The sequence below is a fragment of the Lodderomyces elongisporus genome, chromosome 3 (assembly GCF_030384665.1).
Source record: "Lodderomyces elongisporus chromosome 3, complete sequence".
Lineage (NCBI taxonomy): Eukaryota > Fungi > Ascomycota > Pichiomycetes > Serinales > Debaryomycetaceae > Lodderomyces > Lodderomyces elongisporus.
Window position 1 is genome coordinate 2,107,356 of NC_083675.1, and position 22,673 is coordinate 2,130,028.

Below are 22,673 nucleotides of genomic sequence, written 5' to 3' on the forward strand. Positions count from 1 at the left end.
TCATCCTACAGAATACGATTTTATTTTATTTTAATTTTATTTTATTTTATTTTATGTTTTTTTTTTCGTTTCTGCTTTTTACGATGTAATGAAATACTATAGTTTAGTTTATGTATTCTATAAAAGAGAAATATTATTCTTTTTTACTCCTTTTTTTTTTGAAATTTCAGAATTGGAAAAAGAAAAGGACAAATTAAATTACATTGGTGGTAGATTCTGATATACTTTTTTTTTAATACTCCTTTGTGCTCTTTTCTTATACTCTCTAGTATGCTTCTTATTTTCTTTTTATGATCAAACTATTGATGTTTGCTATCGATTACCACTAAAAAAACCATCAAACCTTTATTTTATTTTTTTTTCCATTTGCGTTCTCTTTGTTCAACTTTTGAATAATGCATCGTTAGATAAAGGATCCTGTTTCAAGACCTGGCTTCTCTTTTTAATCTTTCTTTCCATAGCAGCTTCTGCTCTGCTTCTTGCTTGTTCTGCAGCCTTTTGTTTAACTTGGGATCTAACAAAGTTAGGTGAGACATATTCCTTGTTTTCGTAAATCTTTGGTCCGCCAAAAGAGCCTTCCAAAATGGTGATCAATGTCAAAACCATTCTTGGTCCGATTTCCACCAAGCTCAAACCTTCATCAATATCAATATCTTTAGCTTCGCCGCTTTCATCTTCTTTCACGTCCATTGTTTCGCTGATTTGATAGTTTCTAATCCAAATTTTGCCATCCACAATCGAGAAACTCATTACATGGTCAATAAATGGTTTTGATTTTCTAGCATTTGGCGGAACACCAAAGGATTGTGTGAATAATTCCTTCAACAATTTGAAATGATCATTCTGTTCAAACAGTTTATCAAAACTCAAGATCGGTCTTGAACCTTTAAGACAGTTTCCGATAAAGTTCAACTCGTCTAATGTGTGCAAGTTTTGGATGTGGAACTTACAAGTTGGTCCATTTGGAGGTTTAGAAATCCAAAGGTATAAATCTTGGTGTTTTCTGCATTCAAAGAAAAAGATGTTATTACAATTGTACAACTCGGCAACCTCGTTTAATTGGTACAAATTCTTCTTGGTGTCAAATTTGGGTTCTTTTCTAGCGTGTGGGAGAAGATTAAGCAAGTCCAGGATAAGATGACGATGTCTATAGGTAATTCCACGAGACGATATCACAAGAAGACGTTGTCTGTTAATGTGTTTGGTTTTCTCCAGAGTGTCTTTTGAAGACTTTGATTGCAATGCTTTGTATATGGCCGACATGTTGTAAATATGTTGCTATGGGTCTGGATTTGAAGTCTGGTGTGGATAAAATAGCCAATGTAGTAACCAAAAAGATGTTTTGGGGAGATGCACTTCTACATTTGATATTTTGCTGATGAGATGAACTTGACACAAAAATTAATTTTTTTGAGAACATCAAAGAGAGAAGGGGGGGAAGAAAAAAAAATATTCACCAGTACATTGAAAGTGAGCGAGTGAGCGAGTAAGCGAGAAAGAGAGAGAAAGAGGGAAAGAGAGAGAAAGAGGGAAAGAGAGAGAAAGAGGGAAAGAGAGAGAAAGAGAAAGAAAGAGAGAGTGCGTGCGTGCCGCGACAGGGACTCTTATATAGAGTGGGAATTATGTATATCTCGTTGACATACTGGACTTTACAAAAACACTGGTGCATGAATTGCAATTTTTTAGAGATATTTAGAGATTAGAAATAGAATATCATTTGCTAGTGTTTGTAATTGGAGGGGGGGAATTCAATCATGAACAAGGGAAACAATTTACAAGATGCTTGGCTTCATTTAGCCACGAGTAAAATCATTCCTCTGTATTCTTTGTCTCTTTCTTACTCCAATTCTTTCTTTTCTTTATTCTCCCTCTTCACCAAACTGATGCTAAACAAATATCGTTTATTTACACACACCTGTTTATATTGAAACTGTAAAACTATAACATACGGATAAGCAGCTTTCGCAAATATACATTCATCTATATTTATATATGTGTGTATACATATATATGTGTGTATATTTGTATAAATATATATATATATATATATATATATATATATAAGTATACATATATGTGTGTGCTGTTTGTCGTCATCATTGTTCATTCTTCATACTATTCAAACCGCGTCTCCCTTCTTGATGATTAATGGTGTATTGCATTCCGTACGTTCCATGCTCCAGAGCCTAGTTTAGTGTTTTTCTTCTTTAAGGTGTTTGCTCAAGTACTCTTTAACAAACTTTTCTTCAGCGGGTGAGGAAGCATTGATTGATGGGTGTTGGGGCTTTGGGTTCCATGGCTTTGGCATCACCAAAAGAACAACTGATCCCAAAGTGATAAGGGCTAATTGATGTGGTTGAAATGTTCTTCCCAATACTGTGTAAGCGGCACCCATTATTATTAATGATCTATGTGTATGTATATATGTATGTGTGTGTGTGTGTGTGTATATATATTTCCCAAAACCTTAGATGTAATTGGAAACGACTATTCTCTAAAAAAACCGAATTGGAATTTTCCATTTCTCTAACTGCTTTCTTTCTTTATTATTTTTTTTACTTTTTTTTTTTGTTACGCTTTAACACTTCCACACTAGCGCACTCGCACGCTCGCACATTCTCATTTTCGCACGACAAGTTAATGGACCTTGGCAGCCGAGGCCATCTACACCGAATCTAGTTGAAAAATAGAAGAAAGAAAAAAAAAAAACATTGGAAACGGGAACAAGTTCAAGATCAGGGTCAGGAAATACAAGGAAGTTCCAAAGTCTTTTAAGTTTCAAGAGAAGAGCCCATGAGAAAATTAATTATCTGTGTGATTTACAACAAACAGTGTATGTAGTTTTGTAGTTAAACTCTATATAAACAAGGAGAAGGAATAAGGAAAAACAAAGAGAAACTAAAGAAAATAAAGAAAATAAAGAGGTCAGGTCGTGCGAAATTGAACCTTGATCCACGATTGTGATTGGTAAGTTTTTAACGCTACCTGCCATAACAAATAAAAAGAAAAACAAAAGAAAATACAACCCAATTTTTATTATTGTATGCTTTCTAATAAAGAGAGATTTTGTGAAATATATATTGTAAGTTAAAAAAAAAAAAAAACATTTTTGTAGTTGGTTATTCTTTCCTGCGAAATTTGCAAGTTTAATTTTGGTTGCAAACCATAATTTTGGTACAATTTGCTGCGAAATCCTTTCTCTCACCCACCACACTGCTGTAGGCTCCAAAGGATTTAAATAAAGAATCAAAAGACAAAAGATGTAAACATTTTATTTAAGATAAAAAAAAGAATCAAATCAAAACAAATAAACAACAAGAAACTACAAATTTTGAAACAATTAGTATCATACAGAGGGGTTCTTTTTTTTTTTTTTGTTATTGTTGTTGATTAGTTGTTTTTTTTTTCTTCGTTTTTTTTTGAGTTATCCTCCAAAATGCTTCCTTTAATCAACGTCAATGCATCAATAATTGATTTACTGACATTAGATGAGTTGAAGGACCCAACAATTGCTAGTAGATACTCACAACTTTATACTTCAAACCAGAAATGTGTTGACGTTTCAATGTGTGTTTTTGATACATGGCTACAGCAATTTATTTCTCAAATCAAATTTGATACAATTGATACGAATATTTCCACCCTGGCCATATGTACAGACTATGACTGCCAAAGGGTTGCTAGCGACAGTGAGGATGATCAAGATGGTTATGATAAACATCCTCGAAATTTTAGATCGATAACTTCTACCTTGCCCTTAAGTGGAACAAAGAGCACAAGGTCAGCGAGCAAGTTCAAAAAGTTTTTCCGCAGAATATCTAAAACTCACAAAAGAAAATGCAAGAGATATGGTTTTATGGAGAGAATCAGCAAATGTTCTCAACAACAACAACAGCAGCAGCAGCAACAACAACAACAACAACATCAAAACCAGCAAGAGCAGCAATTTACTCAACAGCAACAGCAACAGCAACAGCAACGAAACCATCATCAAGAACCACATTGTGTACAGCTTTACCGTAAGCTGACTCGTCAACTCGATGCAGCTTTTCTCAACTCGTTATATCCTGCCGATGCCGCGAGCAAATTCACCATAAAACAAGATGTTCTGCTGCCCTCTATTTCTGCCAATCTCAAGTTAGAATTTGATTCCTCCTCCTCTCTCTCAATGGAGTCACTATGCTTGTGTCAAAGAGTATCGCTCATCTCTCCAGTTTACTACCACCTACCAATCTCTCCTTTGCATTCAAAATTCAACACTTTTGTAGCACAATCCCAACCACAGTTGTTACCACAGTTGTTACCGCAGCTAATACTACCACTACCATTACCACAACCACAACCACAACCACCACCATCATATAGACTTGATTATATAGAGAGCATTGAAGATGGCGATGTTTTCACGACTTTGATACTTAATGATGCTATAACAGGGGTTGCAACCACTTTTTGAGCTCTCTTTTGGATTCTTCTTCTTCTTCTTCTTTTTTTCAATTTACAAACGCTAGACATATGATACAAAATGACGGATTACACTACTGGCAACGAGTTTTGGTCCATAAACTAATTCTAATGTTGGGTACTCACATACCAATGCAGCAAATTTTGCTGGTAAGATGCAGGCGACAAAGCCCATGTACCGATTTTACCACTCTATACACCCACACACCGCTGTTTCAAACAAAAGCTTGCTTTAGTGTGTACCAAAGAAAGCCATCAAGAGCACTACTTATGTGGCTCTGTATATTTATATTTATATATATAAATAAATATATAAAGAAATATATAATCACTTAGATCTATATATTCATAAGTATTTAAATATTCTATAATATTTTGTTTTATTTTATTTTTTTGTTTTGTTTTATTTTTTCTTCTGCATCTACATCTCAATCATCGCGATACATTTTGCTCTGGAGTGAGAACCAAATAACTGAATCGCCATCTCTCCTACTTTGCCTTTCATCAACTTTGTAAAATATATTAGTATATATATCTATACAAATATCTATACATATTAATAGATTTTGACAAGCATAGAATATAGAAAGAGAAAATGTCAGTAGTTAACCATAGGAAACGATTGTCTAGTGGATTGAGTGTGACATCAAAAGTATTTGTGAGATCGCGGAATGGCGGTGCTCTTAAAATTGTTCGTGAACATTACTTGAGAAACGATATCCCTTGCTATTCCTTGGCATGTACAGAGTGCCAACACATAATCAAACCTGATGCATCGGGAGAATTACCGAAATTTATTCTTTCTTCCACTCCGGCAAAGACCATAGACAAGAAACCGCATTATGTGGTATTAGACACGAACATTGTGCTTCATGCAATCGACTTGTTGGAAAACACCCAAGTTTTCTACGATGTCATTGTGCCTCAAACTGTTTTGGAGGAGGTTAAAAACAGGTCATTTCCAATATACCAGCGATTGCGTAACTTGGTGAAGCTGGAGGATAAGAGATTTATCGTGTTTCACAACGAGTACAACGAGGCCACTTATATCAACAGAAACAAGAATGAAAGTATAAACGATAGAAACGATAGAGCCATCAGAAAAGTTGTTAGTTGGTATAAGGGGCACTTGCCAAAGATCGAAATCGTATATGTTTGTAACGATGCCGATAACAGAAACAAAGCCAAAGCAGATGGATTAAATGTAAAGTCATTATTGGAATACATGGAAATACTTCCTAATGGTGAAGACTTGAAAGATCTTATTCCTACAGATTTTAGCAGAACTGATCTCGAAAAGGGGTATGACGAGACTTCGTTCCCCGAATACTATTCCAACGCGAGAATCATGGCCGGTATCAAAAATGGTACACTTTATCAAGGTATTTTAAATATCTCCACATACAATTATTTGCAAGGTGAAGTCAATATCCCTGCTTTTAAAAAGCCATTGCTCATACAGGGATCCAAGAACTTGAATAGGGCCTTTAATTCAGATTCTGTCATTGTGGAGTTGTTACCAAAGGATAAATGGAAGGAGCCATCCACAACAATTATTGAGGAGACTGCTATTGGATCGAATGATAACGCAGATGACGGTGACGATGATGAGGTAGACGGCCCAACAGGAGCATCTAGAGGAATCATATCCGACAAAGAGCGTTTGTTGCTTGCACAAGAGGCTATGAAAACTACAAGAGGGTCTGGTGGTTCTGGCGACGAAAAAAGACTTCAACCAACAGCAAAAATTGTTGGTATTATGAGAAGATCCTGGAGATACTACGTTGGCCAAATTGCGCCTTCTTCAGTTAACGCTGAAGATACAGGAAATACAGCTAAGAGCTGCTTTGTAATCTTGATGGACAAGACTTTACCGAAAATCAGAATAAGAACTCGAAAGGCGAAAGAATACTTGGGACAAAGAATAGTTGTTGTGGTTGACTCTTGGCCTAGTGACTCTAAATACCCCAACGGTCATTTCGTGAGAGCATTGGGTGATGTTGAAAGTGCTGAAGCCGAGACTGAAGCTTTGTTGTTGGAGCACGATGTTGAGTATCGTCCATTTTCCAAAAATGTGTTGGATTGTTTACCAAAAGAGGGTGACAACTGGGTGGTGCCTGATATCACAAATACTACCGATAAACAATTGCAAAAAAGAGTTGATTTGAGAGACAAGTTAGTGTGTTCTATTGATCCACCAAACTGTGTGGATATTGATGATGCATTGCATGCACAAAAGTTACCTAATGGAAATTTTGAAGTTGGTGTGCACATTGCTGATGTCACACACTTTGTCAAAGCCGGTACTGCTTTAGATCAAGAAGGTGCTTCAAGAGGTACTTCAACATATCTTGTTGACAAGAGAATTGATATGTTGCCAATGTTATTGGGTACCAACTTGTGCTCTTTGAAGCCATTTGTTGACAGGTTTGCATTTAGTGTCATTTGGGAAGTTGATGCCGAGGCAAATATTATCAATGTCAAGTTTATGAAATCAATCATCAAATCAAGACAAGCTTTTTCATACGAACAAGCCCAGGCTCGTATTGATGATGCGACCCAAAAAGACGAGTTAACTGAATCAATGAGGATATTACTCAGGCTCTCCAAAAAATTGAAGCAAAAGAGGATAGATGCAGGTGCATTGAACTTGGCTTCACCAGAAGTAAAAGTGTATATGGACAGCGAGACATCGGATCCTCAAGAGGTTGAAATCAAGAAATTGTTAGAAACAAACTCGTTGGTTGAAGAGTTTATGTTGTTTGCAAATATCTCAGTTGCTAGAAAAATATATGATGCATACCCACAGACTGCAATGTTGAGAAGACATGCTGCTCCACCAGCAACAAATTTCGAAACTTTGAATGATATGTTGAATGTGCGTAAAAACGGATTATCAATTTCATTAGAATCATCAAAAGCGTTGGCTGATTCGCTCGATAGATGTATCGATCCAACTGACCCATATTTCAATACATTGATCAGAATCATGTCTACGAGATGCATGATGGCAGCAGAATATTTTCCCTCTGGTTCTTATGGATACCCCGAGTTTAGACATTATGGTTTGGCAGTTGACATTTACACGCACTTTACTTCACCAATCCGTAGATACTGTGATGTTGTTGCACATAGACAATTAGCTGGTGCCATCGGGTACGAGAATCTCGATTTGAGTCATCGCGATAAGCACAAGATGGAGATGATTGTGAAGAATATTAATAAACGTCATAGAAACGCACAATTTGCTGGAAGGGCAAGTATTGAATATTATGTTGGACAAGTGATGCGTAATAATGAGTCTGAACAAGAAGGATATGTTATCAAAAGTTTCAATAATGGTATTGTGGTCTTGGTGCCCAAATTTGGAGTTGAGGCGTTGATTAAATTGGACAGCATGGGTGACGTCAATAGTGCTAGCTATGACGAAGACAAGTATGAACTTAAATTTGTTGATTTTGAGGGTAAAAACCGAACCGTTGGTGTATTCGATAAGGTGAAAGTTGATGTTAAGTCGATAAAGGATGAAGTAAGTGGAAAGAGAAAAGTCCATTTAGTTCTCAAATAAGTAACATATATTATAGTACAAGATATATATATATATATATATATATATATTTAGCATGATCAATACTACGACTGGTGAGTGTTTGTCTCTTATTTATTTTATCCTCTTCTTTTTCTCTTCTTTTTATTTTCCTTTTATCTTTTTTTTCTCTTCTTCTTTTTTTTTTTTACAATGAAAGTGTCTATAATACTTCTATTCAATTACTAATGTGTTCCACTAGTTGTTTGATAGTTATAATTTTAATACTGTGTTCCTTACCAAACTTTACACAGTCATCTAATCTCATCATCAATCCATCTTCATCTCTCACCAATTCACAAATGACTGCTGCTGGTTGCAAGCCAGTCAACTCACAGAGTTGTACTGCAGCCTCCGTGTGACCTCTTCTTTTCTTTAGTAAGCCTGGGACAGCTCTTAAGGGACAAACGTGGCCTGGTTTGATAAAATCAACAGGCTTTGATCCTGGATTTGCCAATGCGTTTGCAGTTAAAGCACGATCATGTGCCGAAATACCTGTAGTTGTATTTTCGGAAACATCACATGTCACAGTGTATGCTGTACCGTGTCTATCAGTTTGATTCTTCAACATCGGCTGCAAATCCAACTCGTCAGCTCGTTCAGTTGAAAGCGGCACACAAACGTAACCCGATGAATGACGTACCAAAAAAGCCATCTTTTGCTGTGTGATAAGTTCTGCGGAAATAATCAAATCACCTTCATTCTCACGATCCTCGTCGTCCATCACGATTAAAAACTCTCCATTCTTGAACGCTTCCAAAGCTTGTTCAGTTGGTGTGAATATTTCGCTCATATTTGTAAGAATGTGTTAAAAGAATTCTATTGTGTAAAGTGAAAAAGGTTAATCGTTTGTAGGTTCAATTGCAACAATCCACACTATAATAGCTTGCAAAAAATATATGGATTTCTTTGAAATTGTTTAGTAATTATCAGGTTGATTATTGATTATTGACTTCTTGTATATATATATATGTATAAATATATATATGAATTTTTTATTATTTAAACTGCTAAAAGATAAAGCAAAGCTAAGTATATGGACTTTTTAGTTCTTTCTAGTTCTTTTGTACTTGACAGATTGCAAATTTTAATTTTTTGATTTCTTCTTTTTGGTTTCCAATTCCAACAGTTTATATATGGATCAAGAACGCTGTTGCTCCAAATTTAGACTAGCAAGTCCCGATTCAATCTGCATGAAAAATTGGATGTTCAAAACCTGGAGCACTGGAACAAAAGAAGAGCTGATTTTTTTTTTTATTTTTTGTGTCACGCGGTGCAGTGTCCATATTTACCGTCTTCGCACTATGTAGAGGGGGGGGGGGGGGGGAAGACGAGATGGAGCCAGAGAGGGGAGAAAAGGGAAGGGAAAAGAAGCGTAAAGCCACGGATTAGAACGAGAGGGTGGAGGGTCGTTTCGCGCATCGGCTGACTAATCTTATTACTGGTTCATTATTAATCGAGGCTTTCCCCTTTAGCAAATGCACAATAGAAATTGCAAATAGCACCAATAGAAATTACTAATCGTTTCTTCGGCTTTTGATTACCGTTCTTGAAAAGATTCATCATTACGTTTCAAAGTCCGGTTCGCCTTGGCAACATACTGAAGCCAGTTCAAAGGTTTATAAAAAAGAAAATAAAAAGCTCAAACTCAATAAGTAATTTTTTTTTTCTATCTTTTGTAACAACAAACAATGAAAACAACTACAAAAATAACAACAACTTTGGATCTAACTTCAAGTGTAATTGTTAGGACTGGTATATAAACAATGAACAATAGATGGTGAATTTATTGTTTCATTTAAATATACATCTGAAACCCATTATGTTACCCCCTCCCGAGTCGGTCACTATTAATAGGGGCTTTTTGTTGGAAGAGAAGAGAGTACGTTGAGCTGAGTCCATATCGGAAAAGTCAAATTACCATTTGTTCAAAGGATTAGCAATTGGCGAGGCCGAGGAACAATCAGTTTTGAAAAAATAAATGAAATTTGAATTCAAAGAGCCAAAAGATAAAAAGACAAAGCGAGAGAGAGACACACAAAGAAAGAGAGAGAGAGAGAGAGAGAGAGAGATACACACACACACACAGCGAGAGACTGAAAAATACAACAATAAGTCATTAAAGCAAACAACTGGCAAACAATAGACATTTGCAATTCTCCATAATTATATGGACAAACTAGTTTAGTAGTTTTCACAACGTTCAATCGCCATCGCTTTGTCACACGCCCACTCTCATCAATCGCTTTACCACCACTACCTTCAAAAATAAATTTTCTGTTATTGGGGCTAATTTATTAGTAACAAAGAGTTTAATGAGTAACCAACTGATATGCGTTGACCCATCGGGTCTTAGTAAGTCATTCACTGTGAATCTAGGATCTACTGCAAACAAGGAGAAGGAAGAAAAAAAAGAAGAAGAAAAAGTCAGTTTCCACTTCCACTTGTTGGAGTTTGCAAATAAAGTCATCATCAATATCTCAATAGATGGGATTCTTGACTCGAGTTTTAGAGCACCAGTACCGACTCGAAAAGTTATGAATTATGAGTCAAGAATTGACTTAGATGATGACAATGAAGAAGAAGAAAAGAATGATGGTAGTCTGGGGTTTGTCGACACAAGCGGTGAACTAGAGTTGATTGTAGGGAATTATAGTAATATGAAAATCTCCATTGTAGCTGCTCAAGTCGCAAAACTAGTGCAGACAAAAAAACCAAAGGAAACTATTGTAACCATTGGATCACGATGGTTTGGAAACGGCGAAGAAGTTGAAGATAGCGACTTTGAGAGGCTAATGTTTGTACTCGAAAATGTTAAAAAGCTTCTTTAAAAAAAGAGGCAGCTTGAATGAATGATAATGCATTAATGAAAATGAAACACGAACGAAATTGAAGAATTAATTAAATAATAATAATAATAATAAAAAACAAACAAACAAACAAATAAACAAACAAACAAGAAATGTAAGATAAAGATAAATCATAAAAATCAATCTATTAATGCTGATTACTTTATATGTAGTCTATTTCTTTTGCCTTTGTTTTGGAGCAACTTTTCTATCCTTTTGGCCATACACCAATTTGTGTGGTTTCATAAAACTGTCAACGACAGCTTCATCAACCTTACTTCTACGTTCTTGGTATGCAGCTACAAACTCTTGTAAAACTCCAATGCACTCTTTCTTCATTTCTCCTGACAAAATCTCACCTTTCTTATAACCGTCTGCTAATCTAGCCAATTTCTCGTCGTCGTAACTAAAGAAAGACAAGTATTGGTAAGCGACATCCACATCAACGTTACCTCCATACTTTCTGTGATCCTCAGCCAACGCCTGTCCTCCAGAAAACGCATACTTGTTGATTTTCTTTTGAATTTGTTTTGGTGTATCGTCCATAAAGATCGAAGTGGTGGTATCTGATGCAGACATCTTTGTTGATGCACCCTGTAAAGCTGGGAAAAACTTGGCGTGAATCAATGCTGGCTTTGAAAATTTCAACTTATCAGCTACATCACGACACACCCTAAAATATGGATCCTGATCAATGGCACAAGGGATAAGACATGGTGTCTTTGGTGGCAAGCCTAATACGTCGGGGAAGGAAGAAGGAAATGCGGTGGCAATTTGAATACTGGCAAAATGAATTTTACCAATACAGTCAGAGTCGGTGAATCCAAATACAGCTTTTGCAGTTGAAGTAGTGATTTGACGAGATGTTCTCACAACATTTTCGTAAAAAGCACCACCCATGTATTGCAAGTCTGAAAAGATAAAAGTATTTTCTGGGTTGAATCCAACTGCGATGATGTCTTTTGCATTCTCAACAGCAAATTTTCGAACGTCATCAATGGTCAATTTTTGCTTGAACAAAAACTTTTCATCATCAGTTAATTCAATGACTAATGGAACATCAAAGACATCTTGTAACCATTTAGTGAAAATGAATGGAACCATGTGACCCAAGTGCATGGAATCTGAAGATGGTCCTCTACCTGTGTATAAGAAGAAAGGTTCACCATGTTCATACAAGTCAAGTATTCGATGCAAGTCTCTCTCAGAAAAGAACACTCCTCTTTTCAAAAATGGGTGAGGCTCTTCTCCAGTAAGTTCCTTGAACCTTGTTAAAGTCTCTGGAGTAATGCTTTTGGTACCAAATTGTTGAATAAGTTTGTCATAATCAATCCCTTGAGCTTTTCCGTCAACTACTGCACCTTCAACCTCCCATGGTGTAATTTTCTGTTCTGTTTCTTTATCCTCGATTTTTAAATCTGCAACTGCCTCGTTCAATGACATGTTGTTTTTTCTTTTTTTCGTACCCTTTTCTCTTTCCTTTCCTTTTCTCCCAATTATGAGGATCAAAGATAAAATTAACTATATTCCAAAGATTGCAAGCGTGTAGTTATTTCAAGTTTGCATGGTGGTTTGGCAGAATCTCTTGATCATCTTTGCAACATAAATTCTTAATCAGCGAGAAACGCTACCATATTTATTAAAAAAAAGATTGTGCAAGCTATTCGTTTAGTCATTTTATGAAAAAAGAAAAATAATAAAAAAAAAAAGAAAAACAAACACAGATAATTAGTTAATCACAAGAGACTATGGTCGGTTTAAAGACTAAAGACTAAAGACTAAAGATACAGATTACATTGTTTTTTAATCGAATAACGACAAAATTGACGTATGATGAACCCATTTATTCAAACAAAATGACGTATACTATACATTTTTTGTGTGTTTTCGTACATTATCCCACAAACATCGTAAACTCTTCTATAACCTCTCCTTCTACTCTTCCAATTCCCATTCTTGTATAAACAACAAAATGGAAAAAAAAGAACAGGAAAAACTTAGAAGTGCAATTTTTGGAAGAACCACTTGTTCTTACCAGCTTGGTGTTTTTCTTCGAAAGCCTTCTTAACAACTTTCTTAGCCTCTTCTCTTTGTGATGGCTCTTCCAAAGCTTCTGAGGAAACAACTGACTTGAATGATTCAACGTCCAATGAGTATCTTGTTGGCATCAAGTGGTTGTAGTTGACCAACTTGACAAATGGCTTCACCTTGGTTCTCTTGGCGGTCTTCTTGGCGTCCATCTTCTTGGTAACCTTCAATGGAGCTCTTTCAACACCAGCGACAATGGCGTGTGGGAATGGGTGTGACTTGGTACCTTCATCGTGTGGTTTCACAATGACAACCTTTTTACCGGCATAACGACCGCGAACAATGATAGCTATAAGAATAAATAATGTTAGTATTTAATGCTCAGTGTTGGTTTTAGTTTTGATTTTGATTTTGGTTCGGGATTCAGTTTCCATTTCATTTCGGGTCTCCATCTGCTTTAATTTCCATCTTTAAAGATTTTGTGAAGCTCAAAACGAAACGTAGCTGAGAATACGTTCTAAAAGGGAGTCTATTGACTTGAAAATAAAATTCAATAACCTTGAAATAAAAAAGCTTGACAAACGACCCACAACTTCTAATGACTGCTTATCCAAATTTTTTTATTATCATCATTATTTTGATGTCAAAGTCCATGTTTCGTCTCCATCTCCATTCTCATCATCATAAGCTTGTATCTTATTTTCCTTTTCACTCCTTTTTGGTTCTTGTCGAGTATTTCGTCCTTATCATCTTATTAAAAGTTGTTGATAGATGTTTCCATTCAAAACATCAAAAAATCGTAGTCTCCACTTGGTATTTCTCAATTATGAAGTCTCCACTAACATCCCATCCGTAATTTTCCAATAATCTACATACCAACTCTGCCTGATTTGATGAATTTAGCCATTGTGGATATATGTGTTTAGCGAGCTTTCAAGTAAGTACTGGAGTCGTTATTACCTTTAATTGCACTCGTCTGAAATTTTTTTGATGCACGAGAGTAGTTTCGCACACTCATCAACACAATTGTCTATTCTTTATGTCGCATTGTTTTCCAGACATCTTTGACCCACGTGACTGTAAGAAGATAGGGTCAAGCCCTAATGAGGTATTACTAAAAAATTGTTGTTGTATACACTTTCTACTTTACTCTATTCTCGCTCTTAAAGTTACCTGCAACTAGTTTTCTATGAATATTTAAAACATGCGACACACGACGTACGACATACGACATACGACAGTTGGCAGTCGACAGTTGGCAGTCGAAGTTACTCATTAAGCTATCACCAGCATTAGCCCATTCCATATCCAGTATTAGGTGGATCCTTATCGTCAATTAATAAGACACTTTTTCTTTTTTCTTTTGCGTATTTTTAGAATTGAACAATCTTACGCCAACTTAGTATATTGAATATTCAGTATTCTGCTTTCCTTTTTATCAGTTTCGCATATTTCTTTTCTTCCACAATTTCTTTTCATTACTTTATTTCAATTCTGACCCAAGCCTCTACATTAATGGTTTGAAAACAGATCTTTATGCATTCTATTAGATATAATTGTAGGATTAAAATAATGCTTTACAATTTTCAGTCCCTTTGTCTCCCAAAAGTTCCCTTTCTGGTACCGTATTTATTCTGTCAACTAGAAGGTGAGACTATACCTTCAACTTCTTAGTTGACAGAATAAATACGTTTCATACAGAGAGAAGAAACTGGAGACAAACACTGTCGACTTCTGGTTCAGTAATGCATTTAAAGCGCTATAAAATGGTCTATAAGATCTTACTTTTTTTAAATCACACAGGTCTATTTTCTACTACTACGCGCAAGAAATTTGGAGTTCAGACCTGTTATTACAGGCAGGGTAGGAGTACTTGATCTTCCTCCTCCAGATCCATTATTACCACCCCCACCACCATTACCTCCAGTACTGCTACTAGCATTCGCCATAGACCTGTTCAAGTCTGCTTTTATTCCATTCTCTTTTGTAAAACTAGAACGGCGGTTGTTTGATACTGGCATGTGAGAGTGCTGCGAAACAGCTAGTTGGGCCGCATGTAGATAACCAGTTTCCGGTGAATTCAGCGGAAGACCGGTGTGTACATTTAGTTCGTTTGGCGGACTAACTGGCGGTGGTTTCCTTCGTGGCATTGATCTCTGAATTCTACTCTTAAGCATACTTGTCAGCGCTGAATGGTCAGGAGAAACTCTTTGTGACTTTGCATTTGTCCTGGATTCACCATTCATTTTTTGATTCTTCAGGCTAGGTATCGTCTCCACGTTTCGAATCCTAGCAGGAACTTCTTTCTTTTTGGAAGTAGGAGAAGGTTCTTGGTGTTTGGCACGCGCTTCTTTTGCAGTTCCCATAGGCACAGGTGCAGGTGCAGGTGTAGGTGCAGGCGCGGCCGCAGGCACAGATTTAGTCAGCGATGGATTGTCTTTACCAGCTTCTGCCGCTGCTTTCAATTTATCTCTTTCCATTTCATTGTACTTTGATTTCAATAATGCATCAATCCAGTGGCTAACGTCCAACTTCTCTACCTCAAAGACAAACACCAGCTCGACTGCAGAAATGACAAATATACCCACAGTGGGTAAAAATTTCGATAGCTTATTTTGAGATGTAACCAACTCCTGGATACGAATGAATGGAAAATTCAACTTCACGGCCAATATCAATTTATACTCTGATTCTAAATCCTTTCTTGCAAACACTAAGGCCCTACCGTGAGTGGTGATCACCATTGTTCCAGTTTGCGCTTTGTCTAAAGAAAACATGTTACTAGATTCCATTTCGTCGTCCTTTTTATCACCATGCGTAATACCCAATTTTCTAAAAAAAGTGTGTTTTGTCAACCTATTGTTGGAATTTGTGGATGGCGTTCTTTCGATATCCAGACTCTTTTTGCTCTTTTTGCTAGCTGATCGTTTAAGGAAATTGGTTTCTTCCGGTTCAGAGATGGCAACAGTTTCATCTGTATTTTCTTTAGTGTAAACTGGAACTCCATTAACCATTTGCGATAAAAGGCTAGTTTCAGATCTACTGCGATGAGACTTTGTGGCACCCAAGGAGATTGTTCGTAAAGAGTTGTCGTGTTTGCTTTTAAACGCATCGGCTTGTTCCTTGTGAACAATCACTGGGCCCACACGAATTATCCTTTCATCGCTATGTTCAAGATGGGAACCCCAAGCTGCTTCCAAAACACCTGGTGGAGTTACATCCATTATATCTGGAGCAGCCGTTACCACTGTCGAATTTGACCGTTCCTTATTCGTAGCATTGTTGGCAGCATTGGTAGCAGTACTGGTGGAGGATGCTCGTGAATAAGATTGAATTGATGGTCGACCCTTAATTTGTGGCCGTAAAATTTTAGTACCAGGAATGTAATCTGGACGTTGTGTTTTTACTGTTCTCCTTGGCTCGGCGGAACTATCTCTCAGTGTCGATGGATCTGACCCACTAACTTCCGACCCTGACAGAGGTTTTCTGAGAGCAGCTGCAGCTGCAGATGCTGGATTTACAGTTTCCGTTGCGGTTAACGGTGCTCCAAATTCTGATTCTTTGGCTGTTACTTGGGCTTTTGCAGATGGTTGTGCAGCTTCGCGTGTCGTCGTCGTAGATGACTGTTTCTTCTTCGAGCTTGGTGAGCTAATAGCCTTTACCGCATTGGGTACTTTCATAGCATTGGGTACTTTCATCATAGACTTGGCCGTCATTTTATAAGGACCTAATACTGGAGGCGGCTTTGACCAAATGTCATCAAAATCCTTAAAATTTTTCAGCTGGAAAAAATAGTGGTTTTGTATTTCAGGAATTGTGGCCCTCTTTGATGGTTGCAACACCAATATTTTTTTTATCAAGTCTCTAATAATATTAGGGAAGCCAGCGCTAAATGCATATTGAAGTTTGGTAATCTTTTGAAACGTAAGATACTCATTTGTAGCTCTAAATGGAGGTTTCCCTGCAATCATTTGATAAATAATGCATCCAAAAGCCCATATATCACCCGGCTTACCACAATATTTGCTTTCGAGTAGCTCGGGTGATACATACTCGGCTGTTCCCACAAATGATTTCGCACGAACGTCAACCGGGTAGTCTTCACTTTCGTCATTCTTTTTCTCCAAAAGTCGGGCAGTACCAAAATCAGTAAACTGTATCCTCATCTTGTCATCCAAAAGAATATTTTCTGGTTTAATGTCTCTATGAATCACACCATTCTCATGCATATAGTTAATGGCGTCGAGGATCTGAGCACCAAAATGTTGTGTACACTCTTCGTTGAGCGTAGTGTATTGTTTGATCAATGAAAGCAATTCTCCGTTGGCTGCGTAATCCAAAACAAAATAAAGAGAGTCTTTATCTTGAAATGTAAAGTAAAGCGAAATGACTCCCATTCTATTGCTTAATCTATTCAATGCATGCTTTTCTATGTTGACATATTTCACTTTTTTCTCCTTGATAATATGTCTCTTGTCCAAAACTTTTATCGCATATTGTTTTGATGTAATTTTATCGGTAGCCAATATAACAGTGGAATATGAGCCTTCGCCCAATTCTTTCCCAAACTTGAAATCATTGACGCTTCTCCGTATAACAGCTGGTTCGCCGTTTTGCGAGTAAACTGACTTAACTGCGGCGCCTTTGTTTGCCCACGTGTCATCTCCTCCAGCATCGCTTGGCTGAGCCAAGCTAGCAGAGTTGATACTATCTGAAAGGGAGCCATTATCGCCACGCTTTTCAGAAGTTAAATTATTGTCACCACCTTTAAGCAAAGACCTTGGCTCGCCAAGTTTTTTCAAGTCTGATTCTGTGCCTGGTGTGTCAACAAGGACATTTAGTGAGGAGTTGGTCACCGCTCGTGGGTATCGGGGCCGAAAGTCAAAAGAGTTCATAGACAGTGGAGTCCCCGGCGCAGTTCTTGCTATGTCGTCCCCAGAATCTCCATTACCTAGCGACGACAAACGAGATGAAATGTGTACCGATGGAAGCTCATGTTGAGCCGAACTAAAGATATAACGAGACCCAGCTTGATCTTTCTGAGAATTAAGGCTTTCAACACTTTCATTCTGGTTCGTATAAGATTTGAAAACGCTATCAAGATCGTCAGCCAAATCTTGTAGACTTGTAGCGTTGTTGTTCGAGTCGTAATCTGATCGTCTAGTGGACATATGTGTCTGTAAAAAATGCGGTCAAGGCAGAAGAGGAAACAAAATTGGCGGTAATAGTAATAAAAGTTGTCTAGGAGTGGTTATCTTTTGCTTATTATGAACCTAAGGGTGCAAAGGTCTAGTAGTGTAGTGGTATATATATAAATATATATATATATATTTATAATTAATGTAATAATGCAATTGCGGAATAGTATAAAAGTGGAAATGTGGAAAGGTGGACAAAATTCAATTGTGCATTGCTTTCTGAACTTCTTTGGCAACAAACTTTCTTTTTTTTTAAAAAAAAAACAACAGCAATCTGAAACACCTTTCGGTATAACTTCGAGATTGTTCGTTTAGGCTAAGTAAGTTTCGAGAAAGTTTGAATTTAGATGGTTGACTTTTTGTTTTCCTAGTCTCTTGAATACAAAAGACTCGATAAGTGTGTGTATATATCTAAGGGGAAAATGAAATCTAAAAAACGGAACTCCCAAAAAATAAACAAAAATAACCAAAGGAAAATGTATAATCAGAATTTAGATTGTATTTGCACAGCCGGTTCCAGGTCAGATTGGGTGCTTACTTTTAATTTTTCTTTTTTTAGGTGGAAATGCAAAATGTGGAAGTGGGCTTGTTTTGTGAGTTTTTTGTTAAAGCAATTGTATATATCAAGGTTTGGCTTATTTGTTTTGACCTAGTAATTATTGTAAATTGTATAGAGTCAAAGCGTTGTTCGTGGTTGTTGTCTCTCCTTTTATCGAGGATTTGTGATTTATTTGTAAAGTTGCTGAAAAAAACAAAACATGTAGAACCCGCATGCACGCCCGCTACTCACACACACTCTCTCCCTCTCTTTCTATTTATCTTTCTGCCCCCTTTTCTCTCCTCCCCCCCCAAAAAAAAGCTCGTTCTTTCCTTACACCCTCCCCCCACTAAAAAAAAAAAAAATAAAAAAAATAAAACCAAAAAAGATAAAAAGATACAAAGATACAAAGATACAGAGATAGAGAGAGAGGAAACGCGAGAGAACGAGAGACAAAAAGATAGAGAGACAGAGACAGAGACAAAGACAAAGACAAAGAGGGAAACAAATGCATTATACTTGAATTAGAGTAAAAAACAACTTTAAACTATTTACATTTATTGGATGGAATCAGCATGAATTGAAACATCTAAAGCAATCAAGGACATTGTTGAACCAAAGAGAGAATAAAGAATCACATTTACATTTAGATATATATACAAATATATATACATAAACATACACTAACAGATATATATTTATATTTATATTTTCTTCCCACAGTAAAAGGAATGAATCCATGACTTTCCCATTAGAACAATCTCAACTACTACTACATCTTCGGACTACCTACTTGTGTTTAGGAGAAGACTCTGAGTATTTTGGCCGGATTATTTCTAATGAAACCTGCAACACACAAGAACAGTTCGGAGAATCGCAATTTTCCCATTCTCCGCCCATTACTTTCGAAACCGACCTACAACATCAATCACATGGAGCTGTTTTTGGCGCTTCTACGGCATATGAAAATAGGATTTCTCGAAAAACCAAAGCGAAAAGGGGAACCAAACGAGAATCTAGTCGAAGTAGGAGATTTTCAGAAAAGGATGTTGAACTGATAAACCCGTCTATCGATGAACGAGATGAACACCATAATTCTAATGAGATGCAAAATTTGAATGATTCAGACCCTTCACACGAAATGATAGGAACTCATGAATTTTATCTTGATCAAAACGAGATCCGCGACTCCTCAACCCCCCGCGAAGCATCTGTGGAAGTGCCACAAGAAAAAGGTGGATGGGTTGCTAGAAATATCAATTTTGGTCTGCGAAATCATGCAAAGAGCCCACCAACTGACAACCAAAATCGATCAAAAATCGCAAACTTTAGACCGAAAACCAATTTTCCAATTTCAAAACTTTTCCACCCCATTAGGCGTGCTACTTCGGATTCTGATAGCAGCGACGACGATCCGACGAAAAGGAGAACTGCATTACCTAGCAACGGACCGAAGTTGCCGAAAAGGTTGGAGAACAATAGAGAGGATCGGTCTTCTACAATAATAGAAGGAAACGAATCCTCTACAGATATTGCAACTATTGACAGTGATTTTGGGGTTCCAGTGGACTCCAAGGGTCAAGTGCTAAACAATCTGTATAATCTGTCTTTTGCGTCTAATACAAAAAACTACTCGAATTCCAAGCACAAATTTAAACACAACTCAAAATCCAAATCCAAATCCAATTCCAATTCTAAATCTAAAACCAAATCGACTGTGAATGACACTGATAATTACAATACAACATATGACGAATCATTTCAATCTGATGAACAGGAAACCGATACAGAGGAAGAATTAGAAGAAGAGGCCGATGACGACGACGACGAAGATGAATATCAAGAAGGCGCAGACGATGATGATGAGGAAGATGAGTACTCTAACGACCTGGAATTTACGGACTTGGATCAAGACTCGCTTTTAGATTCGACCCTTATGTCCGAGACATTTAATTCTGGAGCAGAAGAAGTCACAACGTCAGGTAATGAACCAATATTAAACTATGGAAACCAGAGAGGGGATCAAAAACCACGTTCAAATACTATAGGCGACAATACAGTACCGCGCAACTATGACACCAATTTCTTGGAGAGTCAAACCTCTTCTGCTGAGTTGACTTCCTTCCGCAACAGAGCATTTACGAATTTGTCCATGACACCTGCACCAACATTGACTTTTACCAAACGCGATCCAAAGCAAATGACTGCCGCAGCTACAACAGCAACAACAACAACAACAACAACAGCAGCAGCAGCAGCTTCCCCAACCTCTGTGTTATCTTCGTTGCCATCAAATAAAGTTTCAAAATTGAGTTTGGTATTCAATTCGAAGCTCAAATCTCCAAATACCAATCCACTTCAGTTTTATGGATTTGTTGGACGAGTCGACACAGCTACACAGTCATCTGCAACAGTTAATGTGTTTGTCCCACCAAGGACAGCTCCCGTGATTCGTGATCTCAAACTCAACAGTCTGGCTTCCATTTCTGACTGCATAGGCTTTATATTGTACACATTATTTGCCGGATTAAACATAAAGGATGTCAAGGACTTTACTAATTTGGACCCAAACACGTGGCGACTAGAACTCGTGGATGAGGATGGTGATACTTACGGAGCTTTTGGAATTTTAGATAGAGGAAGGGCTTTTTCTTCTTACAACTGCCCAAGAGATATTGCTCTTTGTAAAGTTGAAAATCCAGCCGAAGTGCGCAAGAATGAAAGGGATACACCAATATTGCCGGAAGTGAAGGATGCCATAGAGCAGGCTAAAAATACTGAACAAACTTTGCAAGATGGTGAACGTCCAGCCGTAGCGCTGAGGGCAACACTGCATCTGGGTATGAAACATGGCGCGGGTTTGGGTCTGGATCTGGGTCTAGGCCAGAGTAGTATTCCAGAGGAAAAGTTTCTGATTATGGTATATGAGTATGATAGTAGTGGAATTCCGGAAAAAGTTGCGTTCTCGGCTCCAAGGGTATATAATATGGGACAAGTGTTGAAAGAGTTTTGTTCGAGCAGGGGGCTAATCACAGCAAAGTATAGATTTAAGGTGCAAACTCAGCACGTTTCGCAAACCCGTTTTGTAAAGGATGTTGAAATGTGTGGTGATCTTCCACTGAGGGAACTAGTGTTGGTTCCTTCTGATTTTAGTCTCGTAACCGGCAATTCCTTATTTAATAACAGTGCTGGCAAGGCAACCTCGAATATAACACCTGCTGAGCTCACATTACCCCGTATCACACCAACAAATGATCAATTGGGAAGAAAAGATGAGATTGAAGACAACGCAATGTTAACCCATGATGTGAGTGCGATTTCCAAGAGGCCAGTTCGTGAGGGGACTAACTCTTCTGTTATTAAAGGTAATTCGGCCAATACAAACAAGTACTTGGAAGAGCTTATTTCTGGATTCAACCCGCAGTTGCCAATTAATACCAACTCCATATATTTCAAATGGACGGTAACAAAGACGAATAGCAAGATGAAGAAAATGAAGTTGAAAACGTATAATCAAAGAATGTTTATAATTGACGGTGACTATATACATTTGACTCCACCTGACTATTTAAATAGCGGAACTGAACCAGGAGGTGGTCTCGGCCAGCATCACAACTTTAACCACCATAATCTCAATCACCAATATATAAGGAGTGCACGTAAGCAGCTGTTGAAAACATATTCTTTCCATATAACTCAAGTGTTGAGACTGAAACAGTATTCAAAATCACCTGATCATTTTCGAATCCTCGTGCAGAAACAACAGTTTGATAATGGCACTGCAATTTTATCGAAAGAAATGATGAAGAAATTCTACTTGATTGCACAATCAGAATCTGAATGTTGTGAGATTATAAGTAAACTCAAGTGGGTGCTTCAAGTTTACAAGCTGTCAACCTCGGAGATTTAATTCGATAGAGCGATAGAACAAGAGAGCAACAGAACAAAGAAAAAAGTAGAAAAGTAGAAAATCAACAAGACGAAAGTTTGTATTTATATTATAATAATCT

At 37.3% G+C, this 22,673-nt stretch overlaps 9 protein-coding genes across 9 annotated transcripts; 4 read left to right on the top strand and 5 right to left on the bottom strand. All coding sequences in view use genetic code 12, as the record gives it.

Annotated features, from left to right (window-relative positions):
- Positions 1-381: 381 nt before the first annotated feature.
- Positions 382-1,263, bottom strand: BRX1 (Ribosome biogenesis protein brx1; the record flags this gene model as incomplete). Its single annotated transcript, XM_001525627.1, has 1 exon — positions 382-1,263. One exon carries the CDS (start codon positions 1,261-1,263, stop codon positions 382-384), a length of 882 nt encoding a protein of 293 aa, XP_001525677.2.
- A 2,225-nt stretch (positions 1,264-3,488) lies between these two features.
- On the top strand, positions 3,489-4,456 carry PVL30_003091 (uncharacterized protein; the record flags this gene model as incomplete). Its single annotated transcript, XM_061119432.1, has 2 exons — positions 3,489-3,492; positions 3,660-4,456. 2 exons carry the CDS (start codon positions 3,489-3,491, stop codon positions 4,454-4,456), a joined length of 801 nt encoding a protein of 266 aa, XP_060975415.1.
- Positions 4,457-5,059: 603 nt separating this feature from the next.
- On the top strand, positions 5,060-8,032 carry DIS3 (exosome catalytic subunit dis3; the record flags this gene model as incomplete). Its single annotated transcript, XM_001525630.2, has 1 exon — positions 5,060-8,032. One exon carries the CDS (start codon positions 5,060-5,062, stop codon positions 8,030-8,032), a length of 2,973 nt encoding a protein of 990 aa, XP_001525680.2.
- Positions 8,033-8,228: 196 nt separating this feature from the next.
- RIB3 (3,4-dihydroxy 2-butanone 4-phosphate synthase) lies at positions 8,229-8,843 on the bottom strand (the record flags this gene model as incomplete). Its single annotated transcript, XM_001525631.2, has 1 exon — positions 8,229-8,843. One exon carries the CDS (start codon positions 8,841-8,843, stop codon positions 8,229-8,231), a length of 615 nt encoding a protein of 204 aa, XP_001525681.2.
- A 1,522-nt stretch (positions 8,844-10,365) lies between these two features.
- On the top strand, positions 10,366-10,881 carry PVL30_003094 (uncharacterized protein; the record flags this gene model as incomplete). Its single annotated transcript, XM_061119433.1, has 2 exons — positions 10,366-10,369; positions 10,430-10,881. The coding sequence occupies 2 exons, from the start codon at positions 10,366-10,368 to the stop codon at positions 10,879-10,881; spliced, it is 456 nt and encodes a 151-aa protein (XP_060975416.1).
- A 192-nt stretch (positions 10,882-11,073) lies between these two features.
- On the bottom strand, positions 11,074-12,342 carry WRS1 (tryptophan--tRNA ligase; the record flags this gene model as incomplete). The annotated part of the gene is made up of 1 exon (XM_001525633.2): positions 11,074-12,342. One exon carries the CDS (start codon positions 12,340-12,342, stop codon positions 11,074-11,076), a length of 1,269 nt encoding a protein of 422 aa, XP_001525683.1.
- A 554-nt stretch (positions 12,343-12,896) lies between these two features.
- Positions 12,897-13,834, bottom strand: RPL27 (60S ribosomal protein L27; the record flags this gene model as incomplete). Its single annotated transcript, XM_001525634.2, has 2 exons — positions 12,897-13,276; positions 13,804-13,834. 2 exons carry the CDS (start codon positions 13,832-13,834, stop codon positions 12,897-12,899), a joined length of 411 nt encoding a protein of 136 aa, XP_001525684.2.
- Positions 13,835-14,732: 898 nt separating this feature from the next.
- PKH1 (serine/threonine protein kinase) lies at positions 14,733-17,995 on the bottom strand (the record flags this gene model as incomplete). The annotated part of the gene is made up of 2 exons (XM_061119434.1): positions 14,733-17,966; positions 17,990-17,995. The coding sequence occupies 2 exons, from the start codon at positions 17,993-17,995 to the stop codon at positions 14,733-14,735; spliced, it is 3,240 nt and encodes a 1,079-aa protein (XP_060975417.1).
- Positions 17,996-19,595: 1,600 nt separating this feature from the next.
- Positions 19,596-22,573, top strand: AVO1 (Component of a membrane-bound complex containing the Tor2p kinase; the record flags this gene model as incomplete). The annotated part of the gene is made up of 2 exons (XM_061119435.1): positions 19,596-19,603; positions 19,684-22,573. 2 exons carry the CDS (start codon positions 19,596-19,598, stop codon positions 22,571-22,573), a joined length of 2,898 nt encoding a protein of 965 aa, XP_060975418.1.
- Positions 22,574-22,673: the final 100 nt, after the last annotated feature.